The 21,186-nt window shown below is 38.6% G+C and overlaps 1 protein-coding gene across 8 annotated transcripts in view; it reads right to left on the bottom strand.

Annotated features, from left to right (window-relative positions):
* Window positions 1-21,186, bottom strand: part of MCPH1 (microcephalin 1) — a 231,812-nt gene that overhangs the window by 191,218 nt on the left and 19,408 nt on the right. For all 8 annotated transcript variants that reach the window (XR_012157943.2, XM_073336219.1, XM_073336231.1 and 5 more), the window contains 3 exons: window positions 20,797-20,937; window positions 15,478-15,564; window positions 5,303-6,637 (listed from right to left, as the gene is read on the bottom strand). Coding sequence is in view for 7 of the 8 variants with exons in the window: in XM_073336219.1 (XP_073192320.1) it covers window positions 5,303-6,637; window positions 15,478-15,564; window positions 20,797-20,937 (1,563 nt within the window). In the remaining variant the exon portion in view is untranslated. The remainder of the gene's footprint in view (window positions 1-5,302; window positions 6,638-15,477; window positions 15,565-20,796; window positions 20,938-21,186) is intronic.

Raw genomic sequence — 21,186 nt, 5'->3', positions numbered from 1 at the left:
GAAGAAACAGTATTTTTCAATTCACCTCATATAAGTACTGTAGTGAAATCTCTTTATTGTGAAAGTGTAACTTACAAATGTAAATTTTGTTTGTTACATAACTGCACTCAAAAACAAAACAATGTAAAACTTTAGAGCCTACAAAAGTCCACTCAGTCCTACTTCTTGTTCAGCCACTCGCGAAGACAAACAAGCTTGTTTACATTTACAGGAGATACTGCTGCCTGCTTTTTATTTACATCACTTGAGAATGAGAACAGGCATTTGCATGGCACTTTTGTAGCTGGCGTTGCAAGGTATTTACGTGCCAGATATGCTAAACATTCGTACGCCCCTTCATGCTTCGGCCACCATTCCAGGGGATATGCATCCATGCCGACAATGCTCGTTAAAAAAAATAGTGCAATAAAATTTTTGACTGAACTCCTTGAGGGGAGAATTGTATGTCTCCTGTTCTGTTTTACCCGCACGCTACCATATATTTCCTGTTATAGCCGTCTCGGATGATGACCCAGTACATATTGTTCATTTTAAGAACATTTTCACAGCAGATTTGACAACATACAAAGAAGGTACCAATGTGAGATTTCTAAAAATAGCTACAGCACTCAAGCCAAGGTTTAAGAATCTGAAGTGCCTTCCAAAATCTGAGAGGGATGGGGTGTGGAGCATGCTTTCAGAAGTCTTAAAAGAGTAACACTACGATGAGGAAACTACAGAACCCAAACCACCAAAAAAAAAAAAAAAAAAAAGAAAAATCAACCTGCTGGTGGCATCTAACTCAGATGATGAAAATGAACATATGTCGGTCTGTTCTACTTTGGATCGTTACCAAGCAAAACTCATCATCAACATGGACACATGTCCTCTGGAATGGTAGCCAAAGCATGAAGGAACATATGAATCATTAGCGCACCTGGCATGTAAATATCTTGTGATACCGGCTACAACAGTGCCATGCAATCTCCTGTTCTCACTTTCAGGTGACACTGTAAACAAAAAGCGGGCAACATTATCTCCTGCAAATTGTAACCAAACATTTGTCTGAGCAATTAGCTGAAGTAGGACTGAGTGGACTTGTAGGCTCTAAAGTTTTACATTGTTTTATTTTTGAATACAGGCTTTTTTGTACATAATTCTACATATGTAAATTCAACTTTCATGATAAAGAGATTGCACTACAATATGTGTATTAGATGAACTGAAAAATACTATTTCTTTTGTTTTTTACTGTGAAAATATTTGTAATAAGAATATAAAGTGAGCAGTGTACATTTTGTATTCTGTGTTGTAATTGAAATCAATAGATTTGAAAATGTAGAAAACATCAAAAATATTGAAATAAATGGTATTCTATAATTGTTTAATCGCGTGATTAATTTTTTTGAGAGATTAATAGCGATTAATTTTTTAATTGCTTGACAGGCCTATATAAAATATTTATTTAAAAGTAGAAGATTAAAAACCTTAAGAAATATAATATGTAGCTGTGGGACGGGGTATCTCTACCTCGCACTGGCCCACCTGGGATTGACAACACATTGTGGGCTGAAGAGGCCATGCCCCTTTCCCCTCCTGGGCATGCTCTAGCTGGAAGCAGGATATAAAAGGTAGCAGCCCTGCCCAGGCTGGACTGACTGAGGACAAGTGTGGACGTATGCTACAGGCTCCTGCCAGAGAACTGCTGGAGCTCCAGACTGCCAAGGCTGAAGACACGGCATCTGAGCTGGAACTCCCCTCAGCTAGAGAGGAACAGAGCGACAGGAGGTCACTACCTCCAAAGGACCTGATGGAGCCGGAATCAAGGGTAGGAGGCAGCCCAGGGAATACGAAGATTGAAATGGGAAACAAGCCTGACTGGGTTTCATAAGGTCCTGGGTCGGGATCTGGTGGGGTAGGGTGAGCCGGGAACCCCCTATCCTGCCCCACATTTACCGCTGGGTGCAGGCACGTGTAGGGTGGACATGACTGCCCAAGGGCAGCTCCAAGGACTCTGGGCACTAAACCACACTGCCCTGGGAGCAATGGTGGCCCTATGGACTCTGGCCACTAGGCCAAGCTGCCCTAAAGACAGAGAACACCCTAGTTACTCTTGCCATTTGAGCCATAGCTACTCTTAAATTGTCTGCCTCAATCTGACACCCCGTGACAAGCTGTAATATAACCACACACACGCACTCCCAGCCTTAAAGTGTCTGTGTCTTTACAGAGGTGGAAAAATGAAGTAAAGAAATTAAGGCTAGCATTTTCAAATTTGTATGTCTCAAATATCAGCAGTGCTGAACACCCAGGATGAAAGCCTGGCCCAACTGAAATCTGTGGCAAAACTCCTGTTGACTTCAAGTCAGTCCCCTCACCCGCCCCCAGAGCTCCCATCACACCCCCCTCACCTGCCCCCAGAGCTCCCATCCAAAAAAATGGAACTAAAGTTGCCCATTGTCACCACAAGCAAATAGCAGCGATGAAGAGATTTCAGGACTCCTGATTCTTCAGCCTTGTGCTCCATCCACAAGACTATAGGGGACCAGAGCAAATTACAGTTTTTGCCACGTAAGAGAATGTACTGTTTCTATATTCACTATAAAGCATCTTAAAAAAAAAAAAATCACTCAAGTCCCAAGTTTTAATTCAGAAAGACTAAAAAGAATATGAAAGAATCCTATGTTCAAGTGTCATCTGAACAATTGAAGAATGTTTAATCTTTCTTAAAATCTATTAATGTTCTATTCCTTGCCTCACCTATCATTTATTGCTGGGGTTTTTAGGTAAGTAGCTATAGGAATTAAATAGATCATTCTAGACCACAGTACAACACCAAATTATCTAATCACTATCCCTATCAAAAAATAAATCACAACCAGACTGATGGAAATTGTATTACTATAAAATGTATAGTTTAATTAAGTAAGTTTTACATAATTCGATAATTAGCAAATCCATTAGGCTTCCCTTATCTCATGGTATATTAATGGTCACTGAAAATAGTGTACACTGCTGCATCTCCATTAACTCTTATTCACAGATGAGGAAACCACCGATTCTCTCCCTTGTGTTCAGTGCAAATGTCACTGATCACAAAGCACTGTAAGATGTTAACCGTAGCTTTTCTTATTCCTGCACAGCTCAGGAAGAGACACAGACAACAGTGGGAACAGCGCCTTATAAAAGTGAACTGCTTAGGAAATTGTGCACAGTTTGCAAAGTCAGATCAGGGGACTTGAATTGTCAGACCCCAGATTTCACTTGCCTGTGCACTCACAAATGGTTTGCACATAAAAATTTTATCAACTGCTCACACAAGTCTTGATGGTGGAAAACAACATGCTCAGGCAAAGGCAGAATTGAGGATCCATTGCAAATAAGTATTCTCTCATTGAGGTCAATGGGAATTTTGCCAATAACCAAAGGAAAGAAAAATATTTCAAATCTTTTTTTCCTCCAAGTTTCAAACTCTAGCATAAGTGTATCCAGAGCAAAAAAAATTTTTTTCAAGGGACAAATCTTTTATGCAGAAAGGAGATCAGTTCTGTCATCATGGATATTGGATTACTTTTTGTCTACATGTTTCAGGAGAAAGGTCAAAGATTTATTTTATCAGAGATTTTTTTCAGCATTTTAAAAAACACAGCAGTTTCCTCTCTGCTAGCTCTAATTAACATTTGCATGTAACACTTTCAAACAATTACCTGGAACATAGGAACAAAAACAAATTTTTTACTATTTCAACAAACAGTAACAAATAAATTCTCTTGCATTAGAAGGGAATTCACAATCAATCCAAAATAAAAATGAAGGCTTTATTTACAAGACATCAATATTTAATAACCACGCTGATTCAGTCTGAAAATTCACCACATTAACTACTCTAAAAGTTTAAGTGGGACTTGTGTTTCACATAACTTTATATTTAAACAAATTCAAATCTTATTCTTTTTATTATTGCTCCTTCCCTTTCAAATGATTTTAAACAAGGGCTCCCCAAACTCAGGCTCTATTTGATCCTGCAGTGAAGTCACAAGGCTGAACATGTGACATCAGAAGCACCACCAAAGAAAACAGTAACAATTGTAAATGTCAGATAACATCATTAGATCAAGCAGAACTTGAGTAATGAAAGTTCTTAACCAAAAAACAGATTTTCAAACAGCAGCAGGAGGCAGAAAAATATAAAGGCTCAGTAAATTGATTGTATTTTCAAGTTTGCCAAAGTTTGAAAGTTCTTCTTTGGGAATTAAAGCAGAGTGCCCCCAAAGACATGCTCATTTTTGTATCTGGAGCTAGAATTTATAAGTTAATCAAAGCAATTGATGTAGATATCTAACTTTAAAACCACACAATTGGAAGAAGCACCTTTGATGTCCTTATGCTTATCTTGTAAAAAGAACAAAGGAAAGGTATTAATTTGATGACCATTTTCTAAGCTTGGGTACCTGGCACAAAAAATAGATCTCCATAATCATTTAGGTTTAAACTTGCGACAAAAGCTATTTTTTTTAAGCTATACAATTGTGGGGTACTTCAGACCTAAAAATATTGGTACTTATTTTATTAATTAAGCCAAACCAGTAGCCTGAGGTGTAGAGATACCATACATACAGCTATATTTAAGGTTCTCTGTCAACTTGGGCTTTTATTCCATGATTCATAATCAGCTATGTTTGCTATGCACTAAAACTTTGCATGAAGTTTTTAATAATAAAATTTAGACATTCTAGCACTCTTTTACAAAATGAAATTAACCTTATATGAAAAAGTTTTCCCCATATTCAAAAGTCAAAAATATCAAATTTTAAAAATAGTGTACCCACAACAGGCAGTAATTTTTTGCAGGGAAATTCCTATGGTATTGTATCATACTAGTATATTCTAATACCAGAATGATTCTAGTAATTTTTAAACCAGCTTAAATTATCCAATAATTAAAAAATCTGATGACTTAAAAATTAAGATTGCAACATACTGAAAAACAAATTCTAAGTTGAATCCATCCATCCATATCTCTTGGACTCGCTCCTTCACTTCCATCCACACCGATGGCATGAGTTACTGGAATGCAAGTTTTCAACTTATATTTTTACGGACATCTCCCCCTGCTGATTTTTACCACAATTTTATTTAAAGGGAGTTTTTCCACTGGTGGATTAAAAGGTATATACACTCCAAATTAAGTACTATATAATATGGACAATTTGTAAAATCACAGTATAATTAACCGTGATAATACTGTTTCTTAGGATACACAAGAAAAATGGCACAGGGTTTTTATAGTGTGCCAAATACCAGGAAAAAGAAGTTCACATACTTGGACTGCATTTTTTGAGCAGGATTTCCTTCTTTTCTCCTGTTGACTTTTCTGTATTTGCAGAGTCTGGAAAAGTAAGTGGGTGTTCTTTTGGCTTCACTGCACCCATTTTGTCACTTTTTAAAGAATCTGATGTCATCAATACAGTATTTTCTTCTGGTAGTCCAGTTTCTGAAAGCCATTGTTTTCCCTCAACATGGTAGTCCATTTCAGAATTTAGTTGCACAAGCATTTTTAATGCATCATCATGCTGCATCTTTGAATTTTCACTTGAATAGAGCAACTTACCAGTAGCTTGAGGGCAGCTATTCACGCTAGTTCTGCAGGTTATTTTCTGAACATTTTGATGCAGTTGATTCAGAGGGCTAGAACCCAGGGCTTCTGCAGTCTCAGTGTTTACTCCACCTGACATGCAGTTTAAGGTCACATTTACTGTACTTTCTGAACATTCAGTTAGCTTGCAGTCACTCTCTGTTGAAACACCACTTGTCTCAACAGTTCTTTTCCTTTTATTGGAAAGAGCAATGCACTGTTTATCTGACCCTTCAAACAATCTATCCTGTTTGTGGCTTAAAAAGTCTCTTTTGCAACTCACTTCAGGAGCACTTGGCGAATTCTGCTGAACTTGCAAAGGAAAGTGTCTTACGTGCATTTCACTTTTCTTCAAATTAGAAGGTGAAAAAAAGTCTTCATATGAAGCTTCCTCCATGTCTGATGACTTGTTACGTGTGGTCATCGCTAGAAGAAACTCATTTTCAGACCCTCTCTTACATAACGCCAATGTGGTCAATTTCATATTATATTTTTCTCTTTTTGGTTTTCCCCTTATTTTATATCGGAGACTACAATCCCTTGTGTCAACAGGAATATTTATGTCACCCAAATGCATATTAATAGAATCTTCATTGCTCACTAATGAATCAGACTGATTACCTGTGGTAACTGCAGCAGCTTCCAATTGGACAATTTTTTGGGAAAGAGTGATGTGACTCAAGTCTTTTTCCTGGAGAAAAGAACTTTTGGTTGAAACCGATGCAGAAGTCAGAGTATCTTCACCACACTGATTTAGGTCAGGGGAGACTTTAGATTTTCTCCTTTTAGCAAACAGTTTATCTTCAAGAGGGCGTTGCAAAATTAGTTTTTTGCTTAAATGTTTTCTGTTAGATGATTTTGGAGTTAAATTCCCTTGGTCACTGCTTGAAAACAGAGAATGCTCTGATGCAGGTGTTGAAACGTAAATATCACTTTCAGCTGATGCTGGTTTCTGATTTTTGTATTTACAGTTTCCCCAAATGTCATCAAAACTCAAGTTTAAAGAATCACTGATGTGTTCTTCTGCAAGACATTAACAACAGCAGTATAAACACTAACAAAATGGAACAGTAGAAAAGTTAGTGAAGTATGTGGGAAGTTACTAAAATAATTGTCCAAAGATTTAGCCACTTAACATTCACACAGCTAAGATTTTCACTTAAATATTGAAAAAATGCATTTCTGTACTTTTCCTCTTACAATATTCACTTTATAAAGTGTTTGATGGAAGAATGTGATAATTTTAAAGAACCTTTTCAGAACTCTAGCAAACCAATGCTCAGATACAGACTAGAAGAGTTTTGATTATTCTAGAACAGCTCTGAGAAACCTGAGGCCCCTATATCAATACTTACATTTTTTGAAACACATACTCATTTATTGCAATAGTTATGTTTATAATGAAATGCTCTCCTACAAGAATTACAGTAAGTTTTATAGGTATTGCACAAGTCTATTAGCTGTCTTGATTTAAGTATGATATGGCTATTATCCTGATTAACTGAGTTGGAGGAGACAAGAGCTGAAACTTCACATAACATATCAGACACCTAAGACAGCAACTGAAAGTGAAATCCATATTTGTGCTTAACCGACATTAACAAAAGGGCACATACTAGATAAAAGAGAGGACTTCAGTTCATGTCTAAAATTAAGTGTGATGTTACACTTCCATATTCTTCATAGAAATATGTTATTGATATGTATATGGTATAATTAAGATATACTTTATGCAAGAAAGGTCTTGTAAGATATTAGAAAGGTTATAATTTACCCAATATGTTTATCCAATTTGTATGCATGTATCATTTTTGTATCTGAAGCTGGGAATATTGATCATGTCTCTATATTTCAAATGTGCTACACTGAATGAGGCCAAACAATGTTAGTGGCTTTAAATGCACACAAGCAAAAGGATTACTCCAGCAACTGTGTGCAACAGAAACCCCTCAGAGATAGCTCTACACAAGGAGAACTGTTTGACCCAGGTCACAGCAAAAAAGCTTTCCAGCAAGTGGGGGGGAAGGTATAAAAGAGGGACAAATGACAACATGGGGGTCCTGACTCTCCCAAAAATACCACACCTGAAAACACCTGAAGAACAAAGACTGAGCTGTGAGAAATGATGGTCCCAGGCCAAGATCTTTAGCCGGTGTATGGAAACCTGGGAAAGCCAAGGCAGCTTGTGCTTTAAGAATCTGCTAGCCTGTTTATCACTCAGGGTGAGAATTTGCTAATTTGTATCTCACCTATCTAGTGTGTTAAACTCAGTTTGTGGCTTTTGTTTATTTACTACGGTAATCTGCTTTGTTCTGTTTGCTATCCCTTTAACCACTTAAAATCTACCTTTTGTAGTTAAAGTTATTTTGTTTATTATTAAACCCAGATTATGTAATTTCTAACCGGAATGGGGAAGAAGTCATGCACATCTCTCTTCACAGCGAGAAAGAGGGCGGATTTTCATGAGCTTGCGCTGTGCAGATTTTTTTTTTTTTACAGTGCAAGACCATTTATCTCCCAAAAGGTGTGTGCACGTGAGTGCTGGGGGAGCCCTCTCATGCACAGCTGACATCAGTCTGTGTCTGCAGCAGGGTGTGACCCTACATGTGTGAGTGTGTGCGCGCACACACACACACACACACACTGCAAGAGGCCAGAGAACCTAATTCAGCAAATCAGGAAGAGCAAACCCAGGCTGGTTGAGCAGAAGAGGCTCAGTGAAATCCCAGTACATGAGGTGGCATCCCAGAAGGGTGGGGGGCGGGGCCAACCCGCCACATTAAGTTAATTTGAGTTAAAACAGCATCTGAAGCTTCTTCCTTAAACAATGAGGAAATTATTTGTATTATCACTTTAACCACTACCAAACTAAAAATCTACATACTGCAGCTCATTCTACTAAAGCATTTGAATTTTAAACATTTTCTAAAGGAGGTGCTGATGAAATTATTATTGCAGTTATGTAACTAAATAGAAATCTGAATTTTTCAGGGGATTATGGCAGTCTTTCTACACTATAATTAATCTCTCCTTTTTCTTTGCCACACTTTGTCAAAAGTGTGCTGGTTGTGGCTTTAGTGTTGCAACAGATTCCTGAAGGAACCTACAGTACAGACAAAAAGATGGTGATCATAGGCTACGGGGGAAAGAGAGAGGGCAGCTTCTTCTTTTATGGGAATATCAATACTGCTCTCCAGACACTGCTATGTTTATAACTGAAAGCAAAGCCACAGAAGGACATATCATGACAATAATCCAACACATGCTGTATTCGCAGGAGCAGATCCACTCTTACATACCTATAACACTCTGCTTTCTTATTAATTATAGAATACCCACATGGTACATTAGTGACAGGCACAACATCTGCAAGAAGCATATGGTACAGCCTAGTGTCAGGAGTAAGACACTAGACAGGCAACTGAACTATCTACCATTATGACAATTCTTATGGCTATGCAGATCTTACTTTCTACTTTGATCAATTGCTACAACCTAAATCTAGTTCTTTGCTCTTGCCTCCAACATAGAAGCTGCATCAAATACAAAAAATAAGCATGAGGCCATAGTTACATGTGCCAGCAACAAGATTAATAGGCAGATGAGCATGAAAGAAAGCTGAGCAGCTCTCAGCAAGTCATCCCCTATACTGCACATCATACAAAGCAAGCATCTAGCTTCTTAAGCAGCAGCCCTGATTACGATACTGCCGCTGATTAACCTGTAACCATAAAACATGAGCAAGAAAATGTAAAAACATATTGTCATTTTATTACTGCAATAGATTGCTGCATACTTTGGTTTATATGGCCTTCAGTAAAATATTCCATATGTTCATTACAGTATGTGTGGAAGTTTTGTAAGAACATAAGAATGGCCACACTGGTCAGATCAATTGTTCATTTAGCCCAGTATCCTGTCTTCCAACAGTGGCCAGTGCCAGATGTTTCAGAGGGAATGAACAGGACAATTATTGAATGGTCCCCTGTCACAGTTCCAGCTTCTGGCAGTTGGAGGGTTGGAGACGCCCAGAGCATGGGCTTGTGTCCCTCACCATCTGGCTAATAGCCATTGATGGACCTATCCTTCTTGAACTTATCTATTTCCTTTTTGAACCAAATTATACCCTTCACAACATTCCTTGGCAACAAGCTCCACAGGTTGTGCATTGTGTAAAGAATTACTTCCTTATGTTTGTTTTAAACCTGATGCCTATTAATTTCACTGGCTGAACCCTGGTTATTGTGTTACTGAGTAAATAACACTTGTTATTTTTTGTGTTTAGTAAATATCAGTTCCTTATTCACTTTCTCCGCACTATTCATGATTTCATAGACCTCTATCATATCCCCCCATAGTCGTCTTTTTCTAAATTGAACCATCCCAGTCTTTTTAATCTCTCCTATAAAAGCTGTTCGAGACCCGTAATCATTTTTGTTGCTCTTCTCTGTACTTTTTCAAATTATTACATATATTTTTGAGATGGGGTGACCAGAACTGCACATAATATTCAAGGTGTGGGCATACCATGGATTTACAGAGTGACATTATGATTTTCTTATTTTGTCTCCCTTTCCTAATTGTTCCTAACATTGTTAGCTCTTTTGACTGCCACTGCACACTGAGCAGATGTTTTCCAAGAACTATCCATGATAACTCCAAGATTTCCTTCTTGAGTGGTAACAGCTCATTCAAATCCCATCATTTTGTCTGTGTACTTGGGATTATTTTTTCAAACGTGCATTACTTTCCAGTTATCAACATTGAATTTGATCTCCCATTTTGTTGCCCAGTGACCTAGTATAGCGAGAGCTCTTTGTACCTTCCCACAGTCCTCTTTCTATTTAACTATCTTGAGTAATACTGTTATCTGCAAACGTTGTCACCTCACGATTCATCCACTTTTCCAGATCATTTGTGACTATGTTGAATAGCACTAGTCCTACTACAGATTGTTTTGTGACACTGAACCCCATATTCCTCAGAGATACATTATTTTATATATATAGATATATATATATATATAGATATATATATGATATGATACTGGCATAATTATGATGTATTTTATGCAAGATAGGTCATGTGAGGTTGTGACGAAGTGGGAATGTTCTTAATGTTTTCTCTGAATGCTGTGCGAGTGCCTCAGTTTCCCCTATGCAGTTCTTAAGTATCTAGGTGATGGGATAACCTGGGTGATTGTTGCAGAGCCAGTGTGATGCTGTCTGCACAGAGAATGGCTGACGCCCTGTCTCCTGGCCACTGATGGCCTGGCCCCCTCCTCTGCAAGGTGCCACTGAAGGTATTGGAGAACAAAGATCAGGTGGCCTCCTGGCCCGGAAAAGAGACAAAGGCTGGGGGAGGGGCTGGAGAGTTTCAGTTTGGAGCTGGCTGGGAAAATGGAGGGAGGCCCAGATGGGGAAATGGCCTCCCTACCCCACGAGATGGACCTGACTGAGGGGTCCTGTTCTCTGTACCTACAAGCTCTGTTTTAGACCATGTACACCTGTCTTCTCATAAACCTTCTGGCTGGCTAAGTCATGTCTGACTGCGGAATTGGGGTGCAGGGCCCTCTGGCTTCCCCAGGAGCCCCGCTGGTGCGGACTCACTGCAGGAAACACACTGTGTAAAGAGAGGATGCTAAATGCTCCAAGGTCAGTCCCAGGAAGGCCAAAGTAGTGTAAGCTTCTTGCCCTGGAGACAGTCTGCTCAGAGAGAGGCGGCTTCCCCAGAGTCCTGACTGGCTTCGTATGGAGTAGTTCCAGAGCATTGCCCAGTGACTCCATGACAGAGATATCACTGGAAAGGTTATCATTTACTGAATGATTATCCTATTTGTATGCACGTGTCATTTTTGTATCTGAAGTTAGAAATATTGACTATGTATCTGTGTTACAAATATATCTACACCTGGGTAACGCCCACTAGACAAAAGACTCTCAGTCTAGATGGCTGGTTAAGAAGGGCCCATTCAGGTTAATGAGCCATTAGGAAAACAACAGGCCTTAGAAGAAGCTTATCTTCCTGAACCTGGGGACGCTACAAACAGACTCCAAGTTATGGCTACTGTAACACTACAGGGCCATGTGCCCAGTCACCTGGTGCTGGACTCCATCTTGGGATACCAGTGTTTTTCAACTGACAGATGTGGGAACCAAGCTTTGAAACAAAGGGTTCCTGTGATATGCAAAAGCTATATAAGGAAGGGGAGTGACATCATGGGGGTTCTTTACTGACTCCCCAACCCAGAAGACTCTTGAAAACACCTAAGGAACAGAAAGACTGAACTGAGGGAAGTGCTGGACGCAGGCTGAAGGGATTTTTAACCTGTGAATGAAACATCTGGAGATTCCAAGCTGTAAGTTAGTGCAGCTTGCCCCTTTAGAATCTGAAACATGCTGGTATCTTCATTTAGAGTGAGAATTTGCTATTCATATCTGATCTATGTAGTATATTAAGCTTAGTTTGTGTTTATTAGCTAGGTAATCTGTTTTAATATTGCTATCCCTTATAATCACTTAAAATCTATCTTTTGTAGTTAATAAATTTGATTTTGCTTTGTCTAAAACCAGTGTGTGTGGGGAAATCATAAATCAGGGCAGAAAGCTGTTGGATATTTCCTCTCCACATTGAGGGAGGGGGTGAATTTCATGAGCTTACTCTGCACAGTCCTCTGTGCAGCGTAAGAAGGTAAAATTTTGGGTTTACACCCGGGGGGGAAAGGGGGAATGAGGAGTATCTGGAAAGTTCCTTAGCTGAAGCTTCCCCACGCACAGCTGATCACAGCATCTCTGTGTAACTGCAGCTGGGTGTGTCCCTACCTGCATGTGTGCTGGTAAAATTGCAGGCTGAGAGAGGGCTTGGCAGGCTGGGCACAGCAGTACAGTGTAAAGGGAACCTAGGCTGTTAGGTCAGGGGGGCTTAGTGGTATCCTAGTTTCAAGTGGCATCCTAGGGGGAACCAGTCACACACTTTATTTACCTTTCTCAATTCTGAAAAAACTGACCCTTTATTCCTACTCTTTGTTTTCTGTCTTTTAACCAGTTACTGATCCATGAGAGGACCTTCCCTCTTATCCCAGCAGTACTTAACTTTGCTTAAGAGCCTTTGGTGAGGGACCTTGTTAAAGGCTTTCAGAAAAAGTCCAAGTACACAATATCAACTGAATCACCCTTGTCCACATGCTTGGTGAATACCTCAAAGAATTCTAATAGATTGGTAAGGCATGATTTCCTTTTAGAAAGCCCTATTGACTTTTTCCCTACACACCATGTTCATCTGTGTCTGGTAATTCTGTTATTTACTATATAGTTTCAACCAGTTTGCATGGTAATGAAGTTATGTTTACTGGCCTATAATTGCCCATAGGGCTGTCCATTCATCACAGTTGACTCAAGCGATTAACTCAAAACAAACTCGAGTAAAAAATTAATCATGATTAATCACAGTTTTAATCACACTTACATTTAAATTGCTTTTTATTATTGTTTATAATAAAAAATTTGATGTTTTTCTACTTTTTCAAATATATTGATTTCAATTACAACACAGATCACAAAGTCTACAGTGCTCAGTTTATATTATATTTTATTACAAATATTTGCACTGTAAAAAACAAAACTAGTATTTTTCCATTCACCTCATACAAGTACTATAATGCAATCTCTTTACATGAGTGCAAGTTACAAATGTAGATTTTTTTGTTTGTTACATAACTGCACTCAAAAACACCACAATGTCAAACTTTAGAACCTGCAAGTCCACTCAGTCCTACTTCATGTTCAGCCAATTGCTAAGACAAACAAGTTTGTTTACATTTACAGGAGATACTGTTGCCTGCTTCTTATTTACAATGTCACCTGAAAGCAAGAACAGAAGTTTACATGGCATTTTTGTACCCTGCGTTGCAAGGTATTTATGTGCCAGATATGCTAAACATTCATATGCGCCTTCATGCTTCAGCCACCATTCCAGAAGATATGCCTACATGCTGATGACACTCGTTAAAAAAATAACGTGTTAATTAAATTTGTGACAGAACTCCTTGAGGGAGAATTTTATGTCTCCTGCTCCATGGTTTCACTTGCATTCTGCCATATATTTTGTGGTATGGCAGTCTCGGATGACAACTAAGCATATGTTATTCGATTTAAGAACATTTTCACTGCAGATTTGACAAAACACAAAGAAGGTACCAATATGAGATTTCTAAAGATAGCTATAGCACTCAATCCAGCATTTAAGACTCTGAAGTGCCTTTCAAAACGTGAGAAGGATGACGCATAGAACATGTCAGAAGTCTTAAAAGAGCAACACTCTGATTTGGAAACTACAGAACCTGAACCACCAAAAAAGAAAATGAACCACCTGTTGGTGGCGTCAGACTCAGATGATGAAAATGAATGTGCGTCAGTCAATACTATGTTGGACAGTTATTGAGCAGAACCAGTCATCAGCATGGAAGCATGTCCTCTGGAATGGTGGCCGAAGCACGAAGGCGCATATGAATGTTTAGCATATCTGGCACGTAAATACTTTGCAACACCAGCTACAATAGTGTTATGTGAACCCCTGCTCTCACTTTCAGGTGACATTGTAAATAAGAAGCAGGCAGCATTATCTCCCGTAAACGTAACCAAAATTGTTTGTCTTAACGGTTGGCTGACCAAGAAGTAGGACTGCGTGGACTTGTAGGCTCTAAAGTTATACGTTGTTTTGTTTTTGAGTGCAGTTATGTAATACAAAAAAAAAATCTACATTTGTAAGTTGCACTTTTATGTAAAGAGATTGCACTAGAGTATTGTATGAGGTGAACTGAAAAATACTATTTCTTGTTTCTTTTTTACATTGCAAATATTTGCACTGTACACTTTGTATTCTGTATTTTGATTGAAATCAATATTTGAAAATGTAAAAAAAAATCCAAAAATATTTAAAAACAATAGAATACCATTTAACAGTGCGATTAAAACTGCAATTAATTGTGATTATTTTTTTAATCTTGTGATTAATCACAATTTTTTTTAACAGTTTGACAGCCCTAATTGAAAGGCTCGCCTCTAGAATCTTTTTTTTTTTTTTTTTTTTAAATCAGCATTATATTAGGTATCCTCCAGTCATCTGGTACAGAGGCTGATTTAAGTGATAGGTTACATACCACAGTTACTAGTTCTGCAATTTCATATTTGAGTTTCTTCAGAACCCTTGGGCTTAGTGATTTATTACTGTTTAATTTATCAGCTTGTAAAAAATTAAGACACCTAAATCTGGAACAGTTCCACACATTTGTCACCTAAAAAGAATGTCTCAGCAGTGGGAATCTTCTGCACATTCTCTGAGTGAAGACTGATGCAAAGGATTCATTTAGTTTCTCCACAACGGCCTTGTCTTCAAGTTCTCCTTTTGCTTCCAGCATCAGACTGTCTGAACTACACACACAAAAGTTTATATAGCACTACTAAAAGAAAAGATAACCAATAGCGAACCAAGACAGTAAGCCACAAGAACAAGGATGGGTATTTACCTCATGTTGTTCCTCATGCTCTTTCATTACAGTTCTTACACTTTACATGCTTTTCAAATCAAGGGGAGAACTTTTTGCTTACTTTTACCACATGTATTCAAATATAAGCATGTTTTCCCAAATCTCGCAGGGATATTTATCCTCACAACACATTAAGGATTGTGAAACACTGAGATATGCTAATAAAAAGTGCTATATAAGAAAGGTTGTCTCATTGAAGTCAAAACCTGAGTATGTCGCACTACACTATAATACAAATTATCTAGAATAATTTTTTTTACTTAGTACATTTAAAATTTTAAAAAATATATTTCACAGAACTTAAAATTACATTATTTACCTGGCAGCAATGCACTTGCAGAACTGGTGACACCAAGAGACTCTCCATATCCAGGTTGTGTTGAATTAAGTGTAGACATTTGTGAAGCTAAAATATAATTTATGAATACTTTATTACACTTTTTTTCCCCTAGGAAAGTTTCAAATTTAAAATGCTCATCTATGCTAAGAGACAAATCCAAGACATCATTAACATCCTTACTGTGAGGCAAAACACGCACATACAAAATTATAAGCAAACAGGCCTGTGATATATTTGCAACCAATACCATTTTCTGATATATTGAACTTCCATAAGTCAAGAAAGCTAAAATGCTTCGACCCGGCTATCTCAGTCCCTCTCTAAATATCTTTAGGTGTCTAAGTATGGGTTTAGAAGCCTAACTTTAGGCTCCTATTTCTGAACATTTTGGCGTGTGGGTATAAACAAGTTCACAAGTGCTTTGTTAAAGTACTGAAAGTCTAAATAGCTTTGTATTGTTAACAGTGAAGGGAATTTAATTTGAAGTGAAAAGAGAAATTATGCCACTAAGGGAAAATACAACTTTAGCCCTTAACGCCGCAAACACTCGTGCACCTACTAAAATTTCAAGCACTTGAATGATCCCATTGAAATCAGTAGGACTATTTATGTGAGTAAAGTTATGGATGTGCTTAAATGTTTGCTGGATCGAGGCCTTAATCTTCATTGTTTTGAATTCTGCAGATAGTTCTGTAAATTCAAATACCAGTTGTGCCATTTGCAAATACAGTGTTTATACTTCAGTTCATTGTAAATTTTAATATTACAAATAGCACAAATTTGCACAGCTTAATATAGCCACAAGCCAATTTAAACCTGTTTCTTAAAAAAAATATTTAAATCAGTTATTTCAAATCAGACCACCCAATGCTACTTTGTATAGTAAATTAGTAACATTTAGTTTGCATATAATTTTTATCTATCATGAGCTCTCCCTTTTACAGTGACCTGACATTAAGTATATGAATAAAAATTTTTAAAAAAAGGAAAAAGCTGGTTTAGTTTGAATTTTCAAAAAGGTTCATTTTTGTGAAATTTTGTACAAAACCAGGACTATACTATTACAAAAATCAATATTTTAATATTCAATTTGTTTTAAACAAATTTATTCCCATAAAACATACTTCAAAACAAAAACAGATACCGCAAAATAGCATGTTTCTGGTATGAAATATATATTTTTAAATCTAAAAAAACATTTGAGTCAAGAAATGTGATTAAATAAGATTTCACTCTCACAAAGCGTTATTTGCATAATTCTACTATGCATATCAACAGAACCACTGCAGTTTATGTTATCTGACAATCACGGATTTCAGTTATAGTATGAAATGTCAGATAGTATTTAAATAGACATATTAGGGAATATTAAAATAATAGCACTAGGGAGTGGGAAGAATCTTTAAGAATTTCCAGTATTTCTGTGGTTAGTGGGAATGTTTTTAGTAGCAGGAACAAAAATGTTAAATTTACCAAGTTGCTGCTCATGACTGGAGTGTGACAGAGTGGTATGTGGCTGGTTATTATGAAGTATTATAGAAACGTAGGGCTGAAAGGGACCTTGAGAAGTTAAAGTCCAGCCCCTGCACTGTGGCAGGACCATAGAATCATAGAATATCAGGGTTGGAAGGGATCTCAGGAGGTCATCTAGTCCAACCCCCTGCTCAAAAGCAGGACCCATCCCCAATTAAATCATCCCAGCCAGGGCTTTGTCAAGCCTGACCTTAAAAACTTCTAAGGAAGGAGATTCCACCACCTCCCTAGGCAACGCATTCCAGTGTTTCACCACTCTCCTAGTGAAAAAGTTTTTCCTAATATCCAACCTAAACCTCCCCCACTGCAACTTGAGACCATTACTCCTTGTCCTGTCCTTTTCTACCACTGAGAATAGTCTAGAACCATCCTCTCTGGAACTACCTCTCAGGTAGTTGAAAGCAGCTATCAAATCCCCCCTCATTCTTCTCTTCTGCAGACTAAACAATCCCAGTTCCCTCAGCCTCTCCTCATAACTCATGTGTTCCAGACCCCTAATCATTTTTGTTGCCCTTCGCTGGACTCTCTCCAATTTATCCACATCCTTCTTGTAGTGTGGGGCCCAAAACTGGACACAGTACTCCAGATGAGGCCTCACCAATGTCGAATAGAGGGGGACGATCACGTCCCTCAATCTGCTCGCTATGCCCCTACTTATACATCCCAAAATGCCATTGGCCTTCTTGGCAACAAGGGCACACTGCTGACTCATATCCAGCTTCTCGTCCACTGTCACCCCTAGGTCCTTTTCCGCAGAACTGCTGCCTAGCCATTCGGTCCCTAGTCTGTAGCTATGCATTGGGTTCTTCCGTCCTAAGTGCAGGACCCTGCACTTATCCTTATTGAACCTCATCAGATTTCTTTTGGCCCAATCCTCCAATTTGTCTAGGTCCCTCTGTATCCTATCCCTGCCCTCCAACGTATCTACCACTCCTCCCAGTTTAGTATCATCCACAAATTTGCTGAGAGTGCAATCCACACCATCCTCCAGATCATTTATGAAGATATTGAACAAAACCGGCCCCAGGACCGACCCCTGGGGCACTCCACGTGACACCGGCTGCCAACTAGACATGGAGCCATTGATCACTACCCGTTGAGCCCGACAGTCTAGCCAACTTTCTACCCACCTTATAGTGCATTCATCCAGCCCATCCATGCCTGATAGATGTTTGTCTAATCTGTTTTTAAAAACCTCCAATGATCAGGATTCCACAACCTCCCCTGGAAGCCTATTCCAGTGCTTAACTGCCCTTATAGTTAGAAAGTTTTTCTTATTTAGCCTAAACCTCTAGTGCTGAAGATTAAGTCTATTACATCCTGTCCTACTTTCAGTGGACATGAAGAACATTTGTTCACCATCCTCTTTATAGAAGCACTTAACTTAGCAGGTCCCCCCTCAGTCTTCTTTTCTCAAGACTAAACATGCCCAGTTTTTGTTTTTTAACCTTTCCTCATAGGTCAGGTTTTCAAAAAGCTCCATGTTGTATTAGGACATCCATTTGGTATTACTTGCTGAACACATGACTAACCTGGTCCAAGGCCAGGCTATTATGAGATATTCCAATCGGCTGCCCATAAAGGTGTGAGACACCACATTGGAGAACAATCTGAGAAGCCCCCAAGCCAAACAAAAAAATAAAAAATCTAGGGCCATTGAACGGTTGTCTTTCAACTACCAGTTCTCCATGGAACAACTGATTCTCTACACAGGAGCCCAGAGAGAGAACAAGGCAAAGTGGTAAAGACTATTTAAGAAGAGTTTCTCTTTGAAGTAGATCATTCATCGCCACATGCCAAAAGTAACGGTCAGGCAGGAGGGACTCTACCTAGCCTGAAATGCTGACAAGACCTCACACTCTCAGACGGGTTGAGATTAGACTGGGCAGGAGGAGTTGTGCATCTCAGGTATTCTGTCATTTTGCAAAGATCTGTAACCCTAGTGCTTTTTCAGAGTAAAGTGATTGTGGTTAAAAAACTTTCATTGCTAAGCCTATGTTCCTTGCCTTTCTGCCACAATGACCCTGAAAGCTGTGGCTAACAGTTAAGCCTTAAGACAAACTCTGCAGGAGGGTGTGCAAGCAAATAGGAGCTCACGCGGTTTGAGACACTGGTTCCAGTGTTTTGGGTAGCTGGACTGTGGAGTCCCAAGGATGGGCTCAGACAAAAAGATCTCACCCTAGGAGTGTACCTTGGAGTCCAAAACTAGAAACAGATTAGACTCAGCCCAGACCCAGGTGGCTTAAAAACACATGGGACCCAGCATTTGGGTCCACTTACAACAGACTGGTGACTGTCTAGAAGGGGACTAGACCAGGGAACATGTAGCAATAGGAGTGCAGAAAACAATTCTTTAAACAGGTGGAGCAACAAAGTTCTGTTGGTGAACTGTAGACAGGTATTCGTACTAACACATCTGCGGATCCTAAACGACACACTCTGAAGACAGAGTGCAAAGGAAAAAGCTCAATTTTCTATCTGTTTTCAACCCCCAAAACAGGAAGAGTCCAGGAGGTTGACCATGGGATATTTTATGAAACTGGAGTATTAGTCTATGTCTATATTTAAACCCCTACACTAGCACAGTGACAGCACTTCCACTATACCACTGTAGCGCTTCAGTGTAGACACTCACTACAGCAATGGGAGGGATTCTCCCATCACCGTAAGGACTCCACCCCTCACCCCAGCCCTGAGAGGTGATTGTTAAGTCGATAAAAGAATTCTTCCATTGACCTAGCGCTGTCTACACCGGGGGTTAGGTGTAGCGACGTAACTGAGTCGACGTAACCTTTTAGTGCAGACCTGGCCATAGGACTGTGAGCATTGTACCACTACTCTCCACCATGCTTAGATCCATGCTGCCATCCAGAGTTACCTATGCTGCCCATGCAATTTTTATCTCTGGCAAAAGAGGGTGCAAGGAATTCCAGAGAGCAACGATCCTGATATTTGTGGGTTCCACCAGTTGCTCACTTCAGATTTCACTGGGTAAGGGGTAAAAAACAATGGAGGTTCATTTGTGGAGGGGTGGAGGAGGGGAGGGGGTATATCATCTCATCTTCAATTCTACTTTATGATCATCATCTTGAAGTACCCAAAGTTTTTGGGAAAAAAAAAAAAAACTTAAGCTACTCTAGAAACTAGGATGACTTCATCTACCACTGAATTACTAATTCTGGGTTGAAATGGAGCACAAAGCAATAATCAACAGTTTAGATTACAAGAAATATTGTAAACAAATTTTAACTGCAGGAAGAAGGTAATTAAGATATTATTTCACCAGCACCCCCACTTTTGCAAGAGGTGTCAAAGGTTCTTTAAAGACTACAAGCAGTCAAGAATTTGGTTTTACATATTCTCTGAAAGACAGCATCTCCCAACACTATGCTATGTCAATAGTTCAACACTCAGAGGGCAGAGCCCTCATTCTAATGGATTACTAGCACCTATGGGTTCCTTGGAAATCCCTTATCCAAGCAATGACTTAACCCTGCTTGACTTCAATGATTTCAACATAAAAATCGCATGACTACTGGTTGTCGGACCAAGAGTCCTCTATTTGGTTTAAATATTTATATATTTCTAATCATGCATTTTCAGTTTAAGCCAGGATAAGCAGATGTTTTACAGCAACATCATTTATCAAATCAAAAGAAAATTACACAGTCCTGGAATGTGTCCAGGGGTAGCATCAACATAATTCAGCGAGAAAGATGCAACCATTTATGCTTTTTAATTAATTCATAAGGCTTAACTCCTTACCGGTAGGGGAGAGATTTTCCCTTTTTTCCTTCATGTCCTTTATTCTCTTTTCCATTGCACTGCATTGATCTTTAATCTTATTTGTTGGGCTATATGCAAGTGAACCATCATCCTCAAATAATAAAACAGGTATATCGGTTTCTAAAAAAGTAATTGTAATTTGCAAATATGAGGCTTCATTATTTGAACAGAGCATAAATTTTAAAAGTACTAAGTTGTATTTTTAAATTCAAAGTTACTTAAAAACTGCATTTCTATAATGCTGTCAGTACCATAAGTTTAATAATGCTGAATTCCAAACAACTCCTTAAAAAAAAGTCCAATACTACTTTTTAAATTACTAAAAAGTAAATTATTCTTTAATATCAAAGCATGCAAATACATATAGTA

Source organism: Lepidochelys kempii, chromosome 3 (assembly GCF_965140285.1).
Source record: "Lepidochelys kempii isolate rLepKem1 chromosome 3, rLepKem1.hap1, whole genome shotgun sequence".
In the NCBI taxonomy this organism is placed as follows: domain Eukaryota; kingdom Metazoa; phylum Chordata; order Testudines; family Cheloniidae; genus Lepidochelys; species Lepidochelys kempii.
The sequence above is the reverse complement of the archived record's forward strand: the minus strand, read 5'-3'. Positions and strand labels throughout refer to the sequence as shown.